The sequence below is a fragment of the Saimiri boliviensis genome, chromosome 2 (genome assembly GCF_048565385.1).
Source record: "Saimiri boliviensis isolate mSaiBol1 chromosome 2, mSaiBol1.pri, whole genome shotgun sequence".
Taxonomy (NCBI): domain Eukaryota; kingdom Metazoa; phylum Chordata; class Mammalia; order Primates; family Cebidae; genus Saimiri; species Saimiri boliviensis.
Window position 1 is genome coordinate 239,922,642 of NC_133450.1, and position 21,456 is coordinate 239,944,097.

At 49.5% G+C, this 21,456-nt stretch overlaps 1 protein-coding gene across 1 annotated transcript in view; it reads left to right on the forward strand.

The window, feature by feature from the left end:
• PTCH1 (patched 1) overlaps positions 1-21,187 on the forward strand; it is a 62,082-nt gene extending 40,895 nt beyond the window's left edge. The window contains exons 16-24 of the mRNA XM_010348764.3: positions 3,076-3,218; positions 5,228-5,411; positions 6,739-7,019; positions 8,597-8,734; positions 11,369-11,511; positions 14,733-14,832; positions 15,346-15,600; positions 17,238-17,787; positions 18,249-21,187. Coding sequence (XP_010347066.2) covers positions 3,076-3,218; positions 5,228-5,411; positions 6,739-7,019; positions 8,597-8,734; positions 11,369-11,511; positions 14,733-14,832; positions 15,346-15,600; positions 17,238-17,786 — 1,793 coding nt within the window. The 3' untranslated portion in view covers position 17,787; positions 18,249-21,187. The remainder of the gene's footprint in view (positions 1-3,075; positions 3,219-5,227; positions 5,412-6,738; positions 7,020-8,596; positions 8,735-11,368; positions 11,512-14,732; positions 14,833-15,345; positions 15,601-17,237; positions 17,788-18,248) is intronic.
• The last annotated feature ends 269 nt before the right edge of the window (positions 21,188-21,456 follow it).

Below are 21,456 nucleotides of genomic sequence, written 5' to 3' on the forward strand. Positions count from 1 at the left end.
GTGAACCTTCTTACAGAGCATTGTAGGTCATCTCTATACGTTGCTTCCTTATAGATGTAAAGCAGCTGGACTTGAGGGTTTTTTTTTAAGGTACATTTGAATCATGTTTTGATTGCTATGTGGACAGCTTACACCTGATCCATTTGTGCTAAGCAGTCAGGGTTCCAGGCAGCCCTGGGACTCCACATCTGACTCTTAAAGGGTCCGCTAGAGCACTCCACACAGAATGACCAGACACTGGAGCCCTTTGCTGCCTAGATGTTTTTCAGACCTGTTGAATGGCTGATGTGGTCTTTGAACATTTTCTCCAAGAAAACTATTATCCTTGAGTCAGCTTTCCTTGCTAATATTTTTGTGTGGTTTTTAAATGGTGGGAGCCTCATTGGTTTAAATGGAATTGCCACTAAAGCAATGTCATATCATTGATCTTTATCAAACTTCCAATAGTTTGTCTTTGATTTTACTTTTTTACCCCTTAAACTATATAATGGTTCATTTCAAAACTATCCCACTTGTCACATCTTAAAACATATATGCAGATAAGGCAAAGTTAGACAAAAGCCATGCCTTGAATCATGTGCAGGTGTGTTCATTTTATTTCACACTGGATTATGCAAATAAAATTTTGATTAACATTTTATTTGCAGGGTCCCATATCTGAAGGAAAATGGGCAATTGGGGTTTTTCCTTTAGCCCAGAGCTTCACACTAGAAAATAATTATTGGCACAATATATTCGTAAGGGGAGAACTTCCGGCTGAGCTGTTAAGATTTGCCGTAAAATAAATGTCACCCTTTTCTAGAGTGTGCGTGCGTTGGAACAGGAGACGCTGGCGAAGGGGCAGTGGTGACCCGTCCTCATGTCTTGTTTTGTGTCCAGGGCTGTATTTGTGCCTGTGCTTAGAGCAGCCCATTGTTACTTGAGCTTTTTGGTGATCAGTGAGAAAATACTGTACTAATGGGGAAAAGACTTAACTGTTCCATAAAGTCGCTGACTGTTTCTAGTTCATCTTTGAGCCCCCGGTAGAGTGAATGGCACCTCGGGCACTGGCAGTGTGGGTCTGACTTGAATTGAGTTTCCAGCAAGGCCGACCTCCTCAAATAGGATCTTTCTTCCTTTGTTTCACCCTAGGGTGTCCCAAACGTCTTTGTGTGCAAATACTGTAAAATCACCCTCAGATTTTGCAGGAAAATCCTGGGGACCCCTGTTAGCCACCAGACGTTGTTGATGCTGAGTTGATGCTGCTCGTCTCACTCCTGCCTTTGACACATCCTTGGGCACCACGGTGTAGTGAGCGGCTCCAGCTGCCTCTGCTGACTTACTGCCTGGGTTTGAGCTCTGTCCAGCACTCGCCTGCTGGGCGGCGTTTTCCAGTCTCCCCCCATCTGTGAAGCCAGAGTGATGAACGGGGCTGTCCCTCGGTTGCCGTGGGATGCCCAGCGCAGCCCCACACTCAAAAAGCCTGAGCCTCTCTTCAGGATTAGCTGGTTACGGAAGAGGGGCCGCAAGCCCAGGACACGTCACAACATTATGAAAATTGTTATGGCGAAGAGAGCAGACGAGGCGTTCCTTTTCCTGGGGGAAAGGGGAAGCAGTAATTTTTCTTTTTTTTTTTTCTTTTTTTTTTCTTTTCCAAAAACAGGAAGAAAGGGCTTTCAGTAATAAAATAACATCTGCTCAGTACTGTGTGCACGCCTCCCTCTGAAAACCCATCAGTCTGAGAGGTGCGCGGCCCACCCGGTGGTCTCCTGTCCCAGCTCCACGCTTGCGCGCACGGCCTCCTGTCACCGCCCAGCCCACCTCATCCCGAAACTGTTCCTCTAACCAGCAGTGTGGGGAGGAAGGTTTCACTTCTTAGAGAGAGGAGGCCTGTGCTCCGCCTCCCTCCCCCCACTTCAGACCCCAAGAGCTTAACCATTCTGAGCACTAACGCAACCAGATTTTTTTTTTTTTGTCTTTGAAGTCATCCAAGGCATGTCCTGAAATGAAATAAACCCTTCTCCCTTCTTACTGGCCGTGTCCAACCCATACATGTACAGCTCGTTCAAAAGCTGTGGTTTCCTGAGCTGCTGGGGCTTGGGAGTTCTACTTGGGAGGTGGCTGGGAGGGGGGTGAGGGGTGGGGGTGTCCCGGAGGGCGTGCACGCCAGCCAGCGCGCAAGACCCTAAGGCCGGGTCACCAGGGCCCTGTTTTCTCTTCCAACACGCTTATCTCTTTACAGCTGCAGCCAAACCGTCAGGTCTGTAATGATGGTTTTGATTACCGAGGCCAAGCGCAGCTGTGTGTGGCGGGCTGGCGGGCTCGCCCATCCCCCAGGCCCAGAAAGCTCTTTCCTCCCCCTCCCCGGCTTGTGGTTTGTCATCTGCTCTCACAGAGCCTCCTTGTATTGGCCTGTGGCTTCCTGTTCTCAATGGGATCCAAAGCTGCCCTGCGAGGTATTTCCCTGCGCACGGGCGCGCCTTCCCGCCTCCTCCCCCGGGAAGGGTGGCAGAGAGGAAGAGCGCAGGGGAGCGGGAAGGGGTGTTGGCTGTGATCTTTACACAACCTGGCAGCGGATCCCACAGCTTGTGTGCGCTCCACAAGTCGAACAGATGGAACAAATTGACAGAATCGTGTTCGCTCACCCCGGGCTCCAGAAGCAGCTGAGCTGCCGTTTGAAGTTGGGGGTTTGAATGTGCTTTTTCCGCTCCGCGTGGAATTTCTGGTTGCGTCGAAGAACCCATGACTTAGCACCCCGAGTGGCACGAAGCGGTTAACGACCCTGGTGTGTGTCTTTCCCTCGCGCTGTTGGCTGCTTCTGTGATTGTCAGGGGGAGAAAGGAGGAGAGTAGTCTTTCTTAAAATACGAGTATTTGTTTCATAGAAGGAGATCATCGCCTTCCCCCTTTGGAGCAGGGGCTGAAGCAGCTGCAGTTCATTCATGAAAGGTCCAGTGCTTTCTGTCACAGTGGGTGTGTGTTTCTGATGGACGTCTAAGAGTCCCCTGCCTTGCTCACTCTCCTCGGCCCACCCCCCTAGGACCAGGGTCCTTCTGGCTGCGAGTTACAATGTGTTACAATCATTTGCCTTTTCTAGGACTCCAGGATGCGTTTGACAGTGACTGGGAAACCGGGAAAATCATGCCAAACAATTACAAGAATGGATCAGACGATGGAGTCCTCGCCTACAAACTCCTGGTGCAGACCGGCAGCCGCGATAAGCCCATCGACATCAGCCAGGTACCCCAGCTGCTGGGCACCCGAGGGCGCCGCCAGGCTGCCAGGCTACTGCCCTGGGGAGGCTGCTTGACGGCATGCCACCCCGCCCTGTGCTTTCTGGAGACCTGAGGCACTGGGAGCTGGTAGAAGGAATATGGGGTCACTCGAATTCACCTCCTCCCACCAGCTAATTGCGTGACCTCAGGCAAGCCAGTGCGCCTCCGTTTCCTCATCTGTGAAATGGGGACAGGCGTGTTGGCTACTACCAGAGCAATCGTCAGAATACTAAGTATAGCTAAGACAGTGCAGGCTCTTTCCAGTGTTAGAAATCAGCATTACGTCATTATTTCAATTCTAGGACTTGGTATCATGTGGGACTTGATTGTATTCAGGCTTGGAAAGACAGATTTCTTGGGTAGCGGTCGTTTGGATGAGCAGAATTTGGGGTAGGTGACGGGGTTAGGAGATTGGAGAGGTGATAGAAGGATGGGAGGAGTTGTTACATTTGAGATCTTTGGGTCTTCCTGGCCCCAGAAGTAGGCAGATCGCTCTGTGATGAGTGAAGCACACGGAAATGCACACCCTTGGAATCGGAGCAGCTGTGCCCCTCTGCTCACTCCTTCGGTCATAACTGTTTCTGTTTGGGAATCATACTCTCCACCTGCGTTTGCCTCATCTTCCTGCCACTGGATTCCAGCATACCCCTCTGGGTTCCGCAGGCGTGTTCGGGAGTGTGTTTGGACTCTTCAGATTGCACGGGGCCCGGGCAACTTTGGCTTCCTCGCTCTTTGTAGCTTGCTAGCTTCACCTTCAGGCAGAAAACCGTCATGCTAATGATCTCAGCAGCTCTGTTTATTGTCTCCCCTTTTTTGCTGGCATTCAAGGTGACAGATTTACAAAGTACATTGTTCAGAGTTGTTAAGGAGTGTGAAACTCCTCTCACAGCAGCAGGCGGCAGGCTGTCATGTTTCTCAAGGATGCGGGCAGAGGAGCCTGCCTCAGAGACACCAGGGAGGTGCCCAGGCAGCGGGGCTGGGCGAGCGACCAGGGGCACTGTGGGACAAATGGGACGGGGCCAGGTCCCAGATAGCACTTCCTCCTCCTAGGACGGAGAGAGGCGTGCCGCACACACGGAGGCCACGGGCTACGCTGTGCGATTCCGGGGATAGTTGAGGACATACAGTTGTTACATATCCTGTGGATTAATTGAATCCAGATCCCCGAAATCCAGTTCTCACTCTCCTCCCTGCTCCTTCTTCCTTCACTCCTTCTCTATGAGCCGCTGTCACTGGTGTTTTTCATTTTGTTTAAAAAAGACCCAAAGCGAGGAATGAGGCCTGAATCTAAAATAAACAGGAAACAAAACTTCTCTATGTATATAAAATATCCATCCACACACTCAGTCCCACAGAGCTCCCCACCTCAGCAGAGCCCACAAGCCCTCCTGCAGAGGACGCAGCGTGCCCAGCATGACGACCTCCGGGAATAAGATCACCTGGCGGGCTGAGGGTGTGTGCTCGTCCCTTGCACTTTCCGGCACTGGGCATTTTTTGAATCCACAGGTCATAGGAGGCTAGTGTTAGCGAAATTTATACAGATGTTGTTTTATTTTTATAGCTCTCCTCCATTTACTGGGTGGCATTTCCTTCAGTGTTAACAACAGAGGTTAACTGCACACAGACGTGCATGGGGATTCTTGCCAGGTTTTTCCCCCTTCCCCTCCTATAAATATGTTTCTCCAGATTGCTCATTCTCTGCCTTGGCTGCAGACGGTCTTTTAGCATTCAGATTTAATTGGTTCAGCCAATTCCTGGGCCATCTGCAGAACTGTGTTTGTTATAAACACACCGATGATTGCATCGTCCGATAAGTGCACTTTGAAAGAAATCAAAGGTGTTCTGATGGGATTTTCGACACTTTCAACAGTGGGCGTTCTATTCTTTGTTGTAATGCTTTCTGTGCTCTCGAGGCAGAAGTGTGTTTACCCCCAACCTCATCCTCAAAGGCCTCTGTTCTTCCCGTTTTTGTAGTTGACTAAACAGCGTCTGGTGGATGCAGATGGCATCATTAATCCCAGCGCTTTCTACATCTACCTGACGGCTTGGGTCAGCAACGACCCCGTCGCGTACGCCGCCTCCCAGGCCAACATCCGGCCTCACCGACCAGAATGGGTCCATGACAAAGCCGACTACATGCCCGAAACCAGGCTGAGAAGTAAGCAGCGCTCTACGGTGGTGCCGGGCGGTGGCGGGGGGCGGGTCTGGGAGCTTACAGAGGTACCCTCCCTCCCGTGTTCTCCAAACTCAGCAACAGCCTTCGTTCGTCGACACTACCCAGGGTTCAAAAGTGTAAACAGAACAATCTATTTCTTCTCGTTTAAAACTCTGGGAGACAGACGATGTGTCATGGAGTACAACCCCGCACTGTGTCACGTTGGGAAATAAGTGTCTCGTCTCCATTCGCAGCGTCGGTGCTAAGACGTTCATTAGGCGTTGCTCTCGCGTGCCAGCTGTTCCCCGTGAATGCCGGGGACGCCTCCAGGTTGAGTGTTACTTTACTATTGCAGAGTTTTATCGCTGGGGCTTATATGTTTATCTTAACTTTGTCAACTCTGGTGTTGAAGGGATTTTTGGCACATTGGGTCATTCCTATAAGCCACCAAGCACCTGCACCCCGTCAAAGCTGTTTAAACGAGAGCAGAAAAGTCTGTAGACAGCAGTGTCCTCTTCCTTTCACCTCTCAGCCCCGCGTTTGAAAGGTGGTTCTGTGTGCGTTTCATTTGCATTTCTGGTGGTGACACTAGTAGTGTATGCTTTGGGTATTGGGCCAAGGGAGGATGTGAGAAAGAAGACGGATCCCCTTGCAAACATGGCCGGAGACTCGGCGACTTGTGCTTCCCCAGATCTAAACCCCAGAGCCGTGTGGCAGGCAGCCAAGGCTTGTCTTAATGAAAATTTATAGTTGAGATTATAATAGGGCAAATCATGTTTAGCAAGTCAACTGAATGACCCCAGAGGGTCTGGAACACACAACGGCAGTAACTAAATGCTTGTTGTCTAAGGATTTCTTCCCCTGTTGCTGAAGACTTAGCATTGCATTAGAAAAGAAGCATACAAGGTTTAAGTTTGTTCAGTCACTAAAAGGATAAGTTAAGCATTTTTCTCAGGAAAGCATGGCTCTGGAGTTATTTTGCTTTTGCAAGTGATTGGGTAAAACTGTGTGAACTTGGTATTTTTGTGTGTGTCAAGGGAACAAAAAGTGTTCCCGAAATTTAAGCCTGGTGTTTTTAGAACCCTCACAAAGAATGACTGCTGGCAGATTTAAATCAAACGTTAAAAAATACAAAGATCATAGATTTAAACATTTTTAAACCAAATCGGAAGGTCGTAAAGGCCTGGAGGCCATGATCAGCACTATTTCTCCTTCGTATCCTGTATAAGAAGAAAGGCCAGTGGGCTTTCATGCGAAGTTCTCTTTCCATCGAAACGGTGGCGTTCCCCTGCGCCAGGCCTGCCCCTAACCTGTGCCCTTCTCTGTCCAGTCCCGGCAGCAGAGCCCATCGACTACGCCCAGTTCCCTTTCTACCTCAACGGCTTGCGAGACACCTCAGACTTCGTGGAGGCGATTGAAAAAGTAAGGGCGATCTGCAGCAACTACACGCGCCTGGGGCTGTCCAGTTACCCCAACGGCTACCCCTTCCTCTTCTGGGAGCAGTACATCGGCCTCCGCCACTGGCTGCTGCTGTTCATCAGCGTGGTGTTGGCCTGCACGTTCCTCGTGTGCGCCATCTTCCTCCTGAACCCCTGGACGGCCGGGATCATTGTGAGTGTATCATAAGGGTCTTTGTGGAAGTCAAATTCCTTTCAGCATAGCTCTTTCTGCAGCCGGGAAGTGTTGTTTATGTCTGGGCCTCTGGAGGAGGGTATAGCTTGCATCATCCATCATATATTTATTCTACTCGAGGTGGTGAGGTCCGTGGCTAAGGTAGACCCTCTAATGGCCTTATTCTTAGGCCCTCTCTTAGCCTGAGGATTTTTGTGGAAAGATAGGGGACTTTTTAAAGCACACTTTCCATCATGGCTCTGAGCATTTATTAAATCAAAACACTCAAAGCGTAGCTAATTTTTTCTTTAATTGAAAAATGCCATTTTGTGACGTCATCCCAGGCCTAATAATAACATAGCCGGTTCTTCTACATTGAACATGAGGGGCAATCAGAGAAGTCAGGACAGTGATATATGGAGAAAATGATTTTGGAAGTGGGTTTGCGTGTTTTAAGTCCTGGGGGATAATGATAAACTAATATTACGAACCTGTTTTTTGGCCTCCTTTCTCCAAAATACTCTCAGATTTGATGTAAGTTTCATGTAGAGTCTAATAAAACCGTGGCAGTGTTTAAATTCTGTGAACTATGGTATAGCCTTTAAAATGCCAAAATTATAAAAACAGAGACCAGATTTTGTGTCTGCACCATGAGTCTGTGCAGCAGGTACGTTAAAAGGTAAATGTTTAGTCTGTGAGAGTTTTCATGGCACTTAGCAATTGATGTCCATCTTTCATCATTCCTTCCCCTCCCTCCACCTCTGCCCGCCGCCCACCCCCAGAAAAGAAAGATCATTTTTCTCCTTCTCTTCCATCTGGGTACCTTGTTTATTTGTATCTTCTCCCCTTTGGACCAAGAAACTCCAAAGCTAACTCACAGATTTTATTGCCATTTCCCCCCAAATTTTTACAAGAAAGATGAAAGGCAAGACGCTTTTCCTTGGATTTAACCGTTTGCTCAGTCCACCACAGCTGTCCCCGTCTCGTCAGGGGTCCTGTAACCCGACACACGTCAGACGACCTCCCTGCTTACCTGGCCCCCAGATCATCTTCGCTTAGCCTGCAGGTTCACCCACAAAAGCAAAACAACTTCCACGCACAGGAACTTTCTCTCACCCTATCCTATCAGCTTTCTTTAGAATGGAGCGTGAGGCAACCAAAAACTTCAAGATGGGTTCCCGGATAGTCTCTGATGATTAAGACCCAAGCAAAAGGAGCAATTGATCTTGTTGCAAACTATGTGAAATTCATAGCTAAGTGATGCATCCAGGCTCGTGTGATGCCCCTGGATTGCTCTGTATGTTTTTTGCTCTCTGGAGAAGGTATATTGGAAAATAGTTTGCATTATAACGCTCCCCTTTGCCTTCTATAGCTTTACCCGTGAGCTGTCCTACACAGTCTCCCTCCCCAGCGGGAAGGTCAATTAGGAAGGGAAGGCAGCGTCCAGAGTCAAAGCAAGTCAGTCCATTGTTTTGATCTGAACGGAGGACACCTTAGCCCTCTCTCTGGTGACCTCCCTTGTGGTCAGCCCTGGAGGGTGACGTGCCCGCCCCCTGACCCCCGTGTCCCTCCTCAAGGTGATGGTCCTGGCGCTGATGACGGTCGAGCTCTTCGGCATGATGGGCCTCATTGGAATCAAGCTCAGCGCTGTGCCCGTGGTCATCCTGATCGCCTCTGTTGGCATAGGAGTGGAGTTCACCGTTCACGTTGCTTTGGTATGGGAGACGTTTGAAGCAAAAACTTTGTGAAAAACAACCCGTTTCCTCTGGCTCTGTTTGTCTCTAAGTGGGAAACTTGGCATTCTCCCTGTGCCGTGGTAGCGAAAAGGTCTCAGGGTACAGGGTTCCCCTGGGAGAGCCTGCAAGGTTTCTGGATTCCTTTCCCTCGAGGGGTGTGGAAGGTGCATGGTGGCGGGCCCTGTCAGCCGTAGGCAGTGCAGCGTTGGTGTGCTGGAGGGGCCTGGAAGGACCATGCTCGCCTGATGTTGACTGTCATTATCACCCCCCACGATTCCTGACGTTGTCACATAAGACGAGTTACGTGGCGAGTATGGGGGTGGGCATACACAGAGTTTTAAAAGCAACAGGAACAGTGCGGATACAATGAGACCACACTCACAGGCTTGGGGTTGGCATCGTTGAGAGTGAGGTGAGCTGGCAGCCGAGCAAGTACCCTCGGGCTTAGGAGTGGAGGGAGGCGCCAGGGTTCACCCCCAGGGAACTGGCGCTTCCACCCACGCCCTCCCGCTCCTCAGACCTCCCAGCCTCGCATTCATGACAGCAGAAAGTGAGGGAACCCGTGAGGCTTTCAGCAGACATTTTTTTTTTCCTCTCTTTTTTTTATGCCTTGCCCTGTGAATGCTTTGTGGGAGGTAATTAAACTTCAGAAGGAATCTTTAATCCAAGAGATAAATCCGTTGTGTACATTTATCAAAGAATCGTCTAAACCCTCACAACTGTGTAAATTTTGTTCCATCTGCAGATTACAGCCTAAGAACTTGGGGTTATCAGTAGGCATTCAATAAATAAATGTGTTAACTGAATCAATAGCAACGTGTGGAATACCTTAGCTAGGAAGCCTAGCCTTGGGCTGGCACCTGCCACTTCCGAGGCTGCTTTCACAGTCTCCAGCATGGATTCTCTCTGGGCTCAGCACACGGCACATGCATGTCTCCACACAGGCTGCAGCCTTGTGCCTCCTGCCGTCTTTCCAGGGCTATGATTACACAATCACGAGGTTGTAAACTTTCTGTGTTTTGGAAGGAATGCTTTCTTGAAGTTATCCCATTTTTTCACAGTGTATAATAAAAAGCCAATAATATAGAAATAGTATTCTCTAAATTTTGAGCCTGCTCAAGTTATTTTTTTCCTTTGAGCTGGGAGGAGGGACTTATCTTTTTCAAAAAGAACAGCATGCCAGCTGGAGTTTAGGGAACCCATAATTCCAATACAGTTCTTCAAAAGGGAGATAAATTTGCATGCGAGTTAAGAATCCACGAGTTACTTTATTCTGATGCAAATGGAAACCACCTTTTTTGGAAACCAGCGTGGCACACAGGGGCATCCCAGAGCAGACTTTCACCACGGAAGTGCCAGCTACAGTCTCTGAACTCTAGGACCTCTGTCTAGTCCAAGTCATTTTCAGTATTCTGATCCTGTATGTGAAATTGCATTTAGAGGAGGCGGCCCCTGCTCTTTTCACGGTTTGTAAAATGGTAGACTAAGGCTGTGAAGAAGACTCTGCTTTCATGAACATCTTTAGGAAATCAGTGGGTTCCCATTCATTTGCTGCCTCGGAAACACAGAAGCAGCATGCAACAGGTTAGTCACGACTTGGCCCTTACGGCCTCATGGCCCAAATACGACACAAGGCAGCGCGGCTGAAAACCCCCAAGTGCCTTCCTCCCAAAAGCAAAAGGCAGCCATATTGAGTTGTCTTTACCAACTCTGAAAGAGTAGAACCTATTTCAGAGAAAAGTATGAAAACTCTTAGCACACCTTTGTATACCTGTAATTTTTTCATCTGTTAAGGAGAATGAGCATTCCCATCCTTCCACAGGTAAGGGATAGGAACACATCCTGCCAGAGACACCCAGCCCTCTCCTCTTGGCATATCCCAGAACAGCCCGAACTGCTGAGGGGGAACTTGTGCCAGGTGCAACACTCCCTGCAGGGGCCACACGTTCGGGCCAACAGGCAGATCTTCCAGAATTTACTCCGCAGAGTTCCCATTTAGTATCGACTGCATTCCTGGCCTAGGAGAGCTTTAGGACTGCAGGAGAGGCAGGGATGTGTTCACACAGAGTTAGAAAGGGCTTGATTCAAATGCACAGTCCCGTGTGTTTCTTGCAGTACTTTCATAGTACTTAGATGTACTGCAAACACTGCCTGGAACCGTGACAGAAGGTCTCAGCTCTGCGTGGTTATGAGGAACCGTGTTAGCACCTGATCGGCTGAGGTACTGAACAAAGTCCCTGGCCATCCAGTGCGTTAGCCAGAGTACTGTTGCTGTGGGAGTCAGAGGTCTCACGTATGAGTGATGTGAGATCATTTAAGGGAGGAAACTTGAGGGCAAGTAGCAGTGAAAAGGGGACGTTTCCGTCCATTTTTATATAGTTTTGGTTTTACTGTGCTCAAGATTTCTGTCAACACCGAATGCAACGCAGTGCCGTGAGGAGGTCATCTTAGTATAAGTCTAGGTGTAGCTAGTTGAGCTACTCGGATTACACGTTCCACCAGCTAAAATAGTAAGATGTGAGCAGTTTGAGAGCTCGTAGCATTTAGGAAGGAGCTGAGCGTTTACCATGTGAAGTCAAGGAACCTGATCTTGTGAACATCCTCATTGCACAGGCCTTTCTGACGGCCATCGGCGACAAGAACCGGAGGGCTGTGCTTGCCCTGGAGCATATGTTTGCACCCGTCCTGGATGGCGCTGTGTCCACTCTGCTGGGAGTGCTCATGCTTGCGGGATCTGAGTTCGACTTCATTGTCAGGTAGGCAGGCGTGTGCAAGGAGACAGGTGATCTTCGTTGCTTATTTCCTTCTGCGTCTGGTAAATTGCAGCATCTCTTCATTGTGACTCTGCTTTCTTTTGAACTTGTTAACTTAGAGATACTCCGAGGTATAAAGACAAGCTCTCTTCTAGAGCTGTCTTGGGGAATATCTTCAAAACAGAAGATAGAGGGGTTTGGCTCCGCAGCTTGAAGCCACAGGTCACCCAATAGGTGGCCTGTTATTGGTGTCTCGGATTAGAACATTGGCAGAAAGAGATGGCAGATTTGACCTGTGCTTCTTCTCCTTCGAACTGTAGAAAGTTAAAATACCTGAAATTGTCACCTGATGGTATTCTTTTAAGAAGTGAAAATGATGTGCCCAGATTTCACATTCGAGTCCCCACAATTACGAAGCATTTAGCATTGGACTTTGGTATCAGCTTTTGGGAATCTAAGCCTAGTTTGGATCTCAAGGCAAGTAATTTTCAGTTGATTTAATTAAGAATATGACTTAGGGAAATATAAAAGCACAGCGAGTTTTCCTTTTGAAAATAAATTGAGAACTGCAGAGAAAGAAACCCCTTGCTTTGTTGAGCAGGGCTTTGTGAGGTAGCTGTTCTTGGATGGAACTCTGCTACTTTATGGAGCGCTAAGGCCAGAATCGCCGGTAAGTAAAAGATAGTCCAGGATTAGAACCATGACAGGGCAGAACCAGATGTGAGAAATGATTGGTTTGTTTGGCACGCTTCAGTACTGAGTGTGAGTGTGTGTGTGTGTCTGTGTGTGTCTGTCTGTGTGTGTCTGTGTGTGTCTGTCTGTGTGTGTCTGTGTGTCTGTGTGTCTGTGTGCTCATGTGCGCAAGAGAAAGATAGGCTTCTTGTCTTCAAGTAAAAAGAAGAGGGTTTCAGCTAAATTTTAGCCAAAGTTTTATTACGGGGAAAACATGAGTTCATCGGTTGGCCTGTGGCAGAGCTCACTGGGCAGTCTGGCATCGTGGAGGCCGCCTTCCTAGAATGAGTGCCAAGTTTGCTTGTTGTAGTTTTTGCAGAGAGTGAATGGGGAAGTGGAATTGCTGTCGACCAGGGCTTCTCACCCTGATGGGCTTAGGAATCACCTGAGGCTCTTTCAGTGCAGGGCAGATTTCCCGGGGCAGGTGGTGGGAGGCCACCTCCCCACAGCGTCCGCGGAGATGGACTTCTCAGCACAGACTGCTGCTAAGCCGACAAGCCAGGTCCTAAATTCCTGTTTGCCAATACCAGATAGATAGTTGCCCAGCGTAGTTCAATGTTTTGGTCTGTGTTTTATTTTAGTCCTTAGTTTGATCTTAGCTTTTCCTTCGTTCTTGGTATACACTTTTTCAAGCGCTAGCACGTTATCTCTGTCATACGAAAGCCCGATATCAAGTGCGAGTTTCTTCTGCGTATTGACGTTCTCTAGTGCGAATCTGACAATTACCCTGTCCGTGCCATTTGCTCAACAGCACATAATGGGGAGCCCCATATCCCTCTCTGGGTAGCTTAGGGTCTTTTAGGGGCAGAGACGAGTTCACAGGCCCAACCAGGGGCAAATGCAGTGTGTGCTGGGATCTCGTGCGTTAGAGGAGAGTCACTGAGCCTTGTGGGGCGGAGGCTTGTGAGGAAACGTAGCCTGAATTAGAGCCCCCAGCCGGGAACCTGGCGGCCAGAATCCCAGAGCGCTTCTCTCACCCAGGGTTGTTCCCGTCCAGAAGGATCAGGGTTCCTCTTTCAAGCACTTAAAAGGGCTTCCCGTTTCCTAGAACAGGATGGATTAACCTGATAAAGGCCGCACCAGGGTCAAATAAATGAGCGATACTGTATATGCTGAGCCGTCAGAAATCTAATTGGTCTGTTTACGCTTCAGCTAGATGGATGGGATGCAAATGTCTTAATGCTGCTGCTGCTATTTGCCCCAGCCGAAAGTTCCAGCAGTTTACATTAGAGCAAGACATTGGCTGCTTGGTTTTTACTAACGCAGCTCAGAAGTTTCTAGTGTTTACAATAGCTGCGAGGTATTTGTATTTTTATAGGGATTCTCTCTTCTTTAATCTGATGTCAGAACATATATAGACATGGCAGCATTGGCTGCCTGTTCCGTTTTCTGAACCAGAGGGCCATTAGCAGATATCTTGCTCTCCCTCTTCCCAGAACATCCTGAGCCTGTCCCCAACCGCAGCCCACTTCCATCAGAGTGGCCCTAGAAATCATTAGTTCCAGAGACCCATCCCTGCATGGCATCCGTGCCCTCCAGCCATGCAGAGTGTCCACCAGAGGCTGTCCCTGGCTGACAGGTTTACCTTGGTATTCATGATGGATTCCAGACCTTAGCCCTCAATGGCGGGAGAGCAGAACTGCTTGTGCACTCTCCTCCTCTGCCATGGTGCTGCGGCCTTTATGTTTGAATTGGCTGACGCAAAACAAGAGTATTCAGAGATGCTAAATTGTTCAACAAAAGATTGGCCCGCAGAGCAGCACCGCCATTGTGGAGCGCCCTCGCCCAGCACAATGCCCCAGCTCCCACAGAATGGGCAGCATTTTCTTTGCAGAAAGCTGGTTCCTGTGTTCTAAAAAGGTTGCAGTTGGAGCTATTTGGTAAAACTGGAACTCACAGAATTCTAGGCAGAAAGTTGTGATTAATGAAAGCCCAGGGAAAGCCTTACCTGATACGCTAGAGACTTAATTAGAGATTCTGCCGTAAGATGCAGAAGCATTTCACAGTGGATTAGCAGCCTGCAGACGTGGGCTGCTTTTCCTCCTGGGCTAAATTGTTTAAATTCTACACCCTTCACTTCATTTGTTTGCTTCTGCTGGGTTTTCCTGAGCGGGGCCCCTCGGCATTGTGTTTGTGCTTTCAGTCTGCCCTGCCATTCAGCTCACATTCCATATTTTTGTGTTTGTGTAACACACTCATAAATAACATTACATGCCATCAGAGTTCGGCAAATTAACAGGCTAATTTTTTTTTCCTTCCCTTCACGAACTAACACTTTGGGTTGTGGAATGCAGTCCTCAGAGTCATAAGGTAAAGAGACAGAAACAAAAACGCACCTTGTGTTGAATGTGAGCTGCAGTCAGATAACAGCCTTTTCAGCGGGGTGGGTTTTGTTCATTTCTGGCGTTGCCGTGCTGCCGCGCTTGGCACACAGAGGGTGGTGCGATCTCCCCCGCCACAGCGCGCGTTCCTGTTTCCTCTTGATCCCGCAGGTATTTCTTCGCTGTGCTGGCAATCCTCACCATCCTCGGCGTTCTCAACGGGCTGGTTTTGCTTCCTGTGCTTTTGTCTTTCTTTGGACCATATCCTGAGGTCAGTAGTGACACGGGGGTGTCCCACGTGTAGGCCAGCTGCAGGCCGTGTTTCCCGTGCCAGTCTTCATTTAGACACTTAGGCGCGTCCCCACCTGCTGATTGTTTTTCAGTAAACGTCTCAAAGTGATGGCTTTGTTCCTCGTCACTGCACCGGCTTTGAGGGATATATGGCTGGTTTGGTTTGGTTTCTCTAAATCAACTGATTGGCAGCCTGAGCCTCACAGATTTATATACAGTAAAAGAAGACTTTCCCCTTGAGATGTACAATTGGACTTCACAAGGGTAAAAAGTACACATCCCTCCTTTCCAGTGTGGAGCAGAGGGCAGTTCTGCTCCAGCTGCGGGACCTGAGGGTCCCAGGTAGTAGAGAAAGGTGGGTTAATGCAGCACAGTGCGCAGGGCCCCAGGGCAGGTGACAGAGGCCCCTGAATAATTCCGTGCTTTGAACTTTTGAGTGTGGCCAGCAGGTAAATGAACAAGAACACTTTTAACATGGAATCCCTTCAAATAGGTGTCTCCAGCCAACGGCTTGAACCGCCTACCCACACCCTCGCCTGAGCCACCCCCTAGCGTGGTCCGGTTCGCCGTGCCCCCCGGTCCCATGCACAGCGGGTCTGATTCCTCCGACTCCGAGTACAGTTCCCAGACGACAGTGTCAGGCCTCAGTGAGGAGCTTCGGCACTACGAGGCCCAGCAGGGCGTGAGAGGCCCTGCCCACCAAGTGATCGTGGAAGCCACAGAAAACCCCGTCTTTGCCCACTCTACTGTAAGTGACCCTGGGGAACAGGGGGAGGGATCTTCCACCCATGGTAGTGGGCCTCGTGGTCCAGCGGGGTTCCTGCCTGCTCTAAGCAGCACGTCACACAGGCAGATGGATACAGAGATAAAGTGCAGGCTAGGTCAAATCATAGGAAATTGCCAATATTTCACTCTTTTTCAGCTCTAAAAATGCTGTCTTCCTGTGGTTTGATGTCATAAGAGATGAAAAAAAAGGGGTAGGGGCAGGGGCCGGTAATGTCACTGTGCAAAGCAATGGTATCTGTTCTGTCCGGGGTAAGAACAGTTTGGGCTTGAAAGGCCGGAGATAAAGCATTCCTTGCCTTTTTTTTTTTTTTTTTTTTGCTTAAGGTGCATGTCATTTTAGAGTGACATTTTCTGAAACTGTAGTGGTATTTTTATTGCCAACATAGGCAAGATTTTTTTCTTCTCTCCTTCCTGTTAAGTTTCATTGCCCTCGATACAACATTAATTATTATCATCTAAATACTTCACCACAGCTTTTGTGGCTCCAAGCTCATGTTCCAGGTGGCAGGAAGGAGCAGAGAGGCTGAGACCCACCCCTGATTTCTTAGCCTTCGGTGATTCACGAGGTCACCAGGAGCCTGGAAGCCCCTCCTCGGAGGCTCCAAGGGCCTGGGTCCTTCCCTCTGCCCTGTGTCCCGGGATGGGCTCCGCCCCCCAGGCCAGGAGCTCAGCGCCAAAACTCAGGGAGGCTCTGAGGCTCACGTTGCTCCCCTGAGGGCCCCCTGCCGTCCCTCCAGGAAATGGGTATTCCAGTCCCAGGCCGGAGCAGCCCTTCCGTGAAAGAGAGAGAGGCCAACCAAATAACCTAAATTGTCCTCCCCCTGCCCCCCGTGACGACGCCCGCTGAGCTGCAGTGTGAATCTGGTTTTGTTCAGCGGGAGCCTAAAAATAGGTACAAGCTGAACGACTTTGAAGTTGGTCACGGTCCTTTTGATTGATGTGGCCACTGTGTTGCTCTGTGCTTTGTATAGAGACGCAGAGACCAGATTCCTAACAATCAGATGGAGCAGGCTGCCCGCCACAGCCCTCCGCGGTGATGAAAATGCCCTCTCAGCTCTCCAGGACGGGAGCCACCGGCCACACGTGGCTGTGGAGCACTTGAAATGTGGCCGGGGCTACCCAGGAGCCGGATTTTGAATTTTAGTTCATTTAAACATAAGCAGCCACATGTCTGTTGTTTGCCGGAGTAGGCACAGCCGGTCCTGCGAGCGTCCTGCACTCAGGCCGGCCAGGGCCGCACGTTTGGCAGCTTCAGGAGCAGGGCCGTTCGGGACCTGCAGCACTGAGCAGGGTGGGGAGTCGGTGGCTGGGGGCGGCAGCTTGGATGCTCCGACCACAGCCCACATTCATGGACAGCAGCAGTAGCGTCCGGCCAGCTGCGTTGGGGAAAGCCTGGAACCGGGATTCAGACAAGGCGCTCCTCTGCCAGGTCCTGGAGGCTGTTAGAAGGACGGGCTCTTCTTCTGTGGGTGGAAGGCCCCCTCTGGTTCCTGAGGGTTGACTGAGCCTTTGGGTGGGAGATGTGGGAGCTGCAAGGGCCCATGCCCAGCCTCAGGCAGCACCCTGCCCACCCTGCTAACCCCCCCTCACCCTCTGCAGGTGGTCCCTCCCGAATCCAGGCATCACCCACCCTCGAACCCACGACAGCAACCCCACCTGGACTCAGGGTCCCTGCCTCCCGGACGGCAAGGCCAGCAGCCCCGCAGGAACCCCCCCAGAGAAGGCTTGTGGCCACCCCCCTATAGACCGCGCAGAGACGCTTTTGAAATTTCTACTGAAGGGTATTCTGGCCCTAGCAATAGGGACCGCTGGGGCCCCCGCGGGACCCGTTCTCACAACCCTCGGAACCCAGCATCCACTGCCATGGGCAGCTCCGTGCCCGGCTACTGCCAGCCCATCACCACTGTGACGGCTTCTGCCTCCGTGACGGTCGCCGTGCACCCGCCGCCTGTCCCAGGGTCTGGGCGGAACCCCCGAGGGGGGCTCTGCCCGGGCTACGAAGGCTACCCTGAGACTGACCACGGCCTGTTCGAGGACCCCCACGTGCCTTTCCACGTCCGGCGTGAGAGGAGGGATTCAAAGGTGGAAGTCATTGAGCTGCAGGACGTGGAGTGTGAGGAGAGGCCCCGGGGAAGCAGCTCCAAGTGAGGTGCGTGCAGCTGAGGGACCCAGAGCCAGGCGGAGAGGAGGCAAGGCTCTCCCGGGGTTCTCGGCATCCCTGAGGGGCCCCGGCGCTCAGGCCCATCCTGCGCTGGACCCCAGTGACCTTTTTATCCCAGGGCAGAGCTGATGTGGTCAAGCTTTGTCATCCTTGGGGAGCCAGTCCAGCCCCACACTGGGTCTCTCTTCTCCCGCCGCTGACCTGCGGACAAGGACAGAGCAGCACCACCCTTTACCTAGTTGCCAATTTTCATTGCTCCCCTGGGAACGCATCTATGTAAGCAGCCCCCAGGTGAAGGGAGAGGTCCCAGGCAGCCCCCCGGGGTCCTCAGGCCCACACCCCACCCTCCTGATTGCTAGCCCCGAGCTCACTGCTGGCAGCTTTTGTCCCTCATTAATGTGGATCCGCACACCTCTTAGCTCAGCTTGCTTTTTTGTTTCTTTTTAAAGGGTGATTCTGAAGCAAAGAGGCCAAAGATTGGAAACCCCCCGCCCCCACCTCTTTCCAGTACTGCTTGAAGAGAGAACTGCTTGGAGTTATGGAAGACGCCCTGCGCCAGGATAGCAGTTCACTGTTACTGTAACCGATTGTATTATTTTGTGAAATAGTTCTATAAATATTTAAGAGGTGTACACATGTGTAATATAGGAAGGAAGGCTGTAAAGTAGTATGATCTGGGGCTTCTCCACTCCTGCCCCAGAGTGCGGAGGCCGCAGGGGGGCCCGTCCGTATTTGTGCGTTGGGCCCCGTGCCGCAACCAAGCTTCGTCAGTCTTAAATTTCAGCATATGTTGCTGCTGCTTAAATATTGTGTAATTTACTTGTATAATTCTATGCAAATATTGCTTATGTAATAGGATTATTTTGTAAAGGTTTTTGTTTAAAATATTTTAAATTTGCATATCACAACCCTGTGGTAGAATGAAATGTTACTGTTAACTTTCAAACACGCTATGCGTGATAATTTTTTGTTTAATGAGCAGATATGAAGAAAGCACGTTAACCCTGGTGGCTTCTCTAGGTGTAGCTGAGCGTGGTCCTCTTGTTTGGCTGTGTGTGCGAACACGTGTGTGACTTCACCATGTACTGTACTGTGATTCTTTTTGTCTTGTTCTGTTTCTCTGTCCTGTCTGTAACCCTGAGTAGGCTCTGACCTAGTCAGGCTGGAAGCATCAGGACATCTTTGTATTACTTTGTGCTGGTGAGGGCTGGCCCTAAACATCTGCCCAGTCCTTTCCCATCTGCCCAGCAAAAGCAAGACTCTCCTCGTGTCCACAGGGTCTGTTACGATCATTGGCTGCCATCCAGGACCCCGATTTGTGCTTCAGGAGAATAAGCTCCTTCTCATGGATCGTTGTGATGGATGCTGGAACCTCAGGGCATGGGGCTCACATCAGTTCATCATCGTGGGTGATAAAGAATTGGGTGACATGCCTAGCGGAGAGCCTTGGCTGGGCCGTGAGAATATACTCTTAAAAAGCATGCAGCGTTGAGCCCCTCTCACGACCAACACACACATGACCCGTCCCCCAACACCCCCAAATTCAAGAGTGGACATGGCCCTGTCACAGGTAGAGAAACTTGTTCGGCTAACTCTTGGGCCACAGTCAACCCAGAAATGATGTTTGGAGCCCGTGGAGTTTAAACTCCCTCTCTTAAATGGAGCCGCTGGTTGAGGCTTTCTGGATCTGATTGTATCTTTCTTTAAAAATACACAGTGAGCATGCATTGTGGCGGTACCGGGGCAGGTGTTACGTAGGATATGACCTCCGGAGGGATTCTTCACACACCGGTGTGTAGGGTGCACACTTCCTAAACAGATCCGAACACCGCCTCCCTCCTCCCCCCATGAGTGCCTTCAGTGAGATGTGGGAGAGCGAGAGGGTGGACATACCCACTGAAGGATGTTGGCAGGGGCAGATCTCGCTACCAGGCAGTTTTTAAAAGTTGTTTCCATACTGGTTCTCTTCTTCTGCTCTGAGGTGTGGGCTCCTCCAGAGACCAGCAAATGTCAGGGAAGCACCCAGTGTCAGCTCCGCATCCAAATCAACACCAGCGCCTTGCTACAGACAAGAAATCAGAGGAAAGGGCAGGGTTCCTGCAGCGCTAAAGCCTAAGCTACTGTGAGGTGCTCACAAGTGGCAGCCCCTGTTATTCCCTCTTAAATCGTGTGGGAAACCTTAACGGAAGGGCATGGGCCCCCGGGAACGCCCGCAGTGTGTCACCTCGGACCCTGATACTCACCACGAAACTCTAAGATGCTGATTGGGAGCTGCTCGTGGCTGCCAGGTGTATATGTGTGTGACTCTGCCGGGGACCCTGGCCACCTGCCTACTGCTGTCGTGGTGCCTCTCTGTCACCCACATGGTCTGCCAGCTTGCCACCCATCTCTGCTCAGAAAACATGCCCTACGTGGAAGAGGGATGATGCAGAATTCTGAAGTCGACTTCCTTCTGGCTCCTGGCGTACCCTCGCTTCCTTACTGAGTCCAGCTCGTGGTGCACCGGAGTCTGTGTGGCCCCTGATTTCTGCACGGTGTAGAACTTTCTCTGATAGTCACATTGGCAAAGGGAGAACTGGAGGGCTGGCAGGGAATTAGAATTTCTCTCTCTCTCTCTCTCTCTCTCTCTCTCAATAGTTTTATTTTGTCTGTCCTGTTTGTTCATTTGGATGTTTTAATTTTTTTTTAAGAATTTTGCTGATATTTATAATTTTGTATCATAAGAATGTTTTCCTCTACAGTATTTGTCATGCCAGTTTATAACAAAAAAAATGCAGGGATTTTATTTCTATTGGAAACATTACAGCTATGTTTTACTTTTGGACAGAATTTTTATTTGTATAGAGTGCTTACTAATGTTAAATAGTTCAGAGTATATAACATTTACATTAAAGACTCATGGTAGGTTTTAGGGTAAGGAGTTTAAAGGAAATAAATATTCAAACTGGGTCTCATTGCCAATTTTGGTGGAAATGAGTTTGTGTCATTTCAATTACAAAGATAAAAGTATGCCATATAATTTATTTATATGAAGATTTATTTTTGTAGTGTACATAGTAGTTGTCAAGTCTTTCGACAGAAGTATATTTTTAAAGAATTTATATGTGATGAATCCATAATGTCTGGAACTTTGCTGAGACATGAGTGGGGCACAGTTTTCATTGTAAATCGCAGCAAGGAAAGAAAATGTTTGACAGTGTTAAGAGAGTGGTGAGAGCAGAGTGGATATTCATGCGATTGTGAACTGTTGATTAGTTACCACTGGTGACCTAGCATGCTTCTCATTTCAAACCTTGGAAGGTGAAAATGTACAAACTCTCTAAATATTAATGTTCAAACACTGATAGAAATTCTAACATGAATAAAAAATAATATAACTTGTTGGTTATATCTTTGTTTGTAGAATGCTTTTTTTCTTTAAAATTCTTGGGAAAGGCGGCTGGTGCTTAGAGCCATCATAAACTGTGGTTTCATCTTGCTGACCTTGTGATACTTCTTTTTTGTTCTGTCTGATAGAGACAGTTTTAGCTGTTTCTCCTTTTTGTGTTGTATGAATAGTGGGTACAAGTGTAGTTCTGTTACACGGATGTATCACCCAGATAGTGTGCATTGTACCCATTAAGCAATTTCTTATCACTCTACCCTATTTTTGCTTGT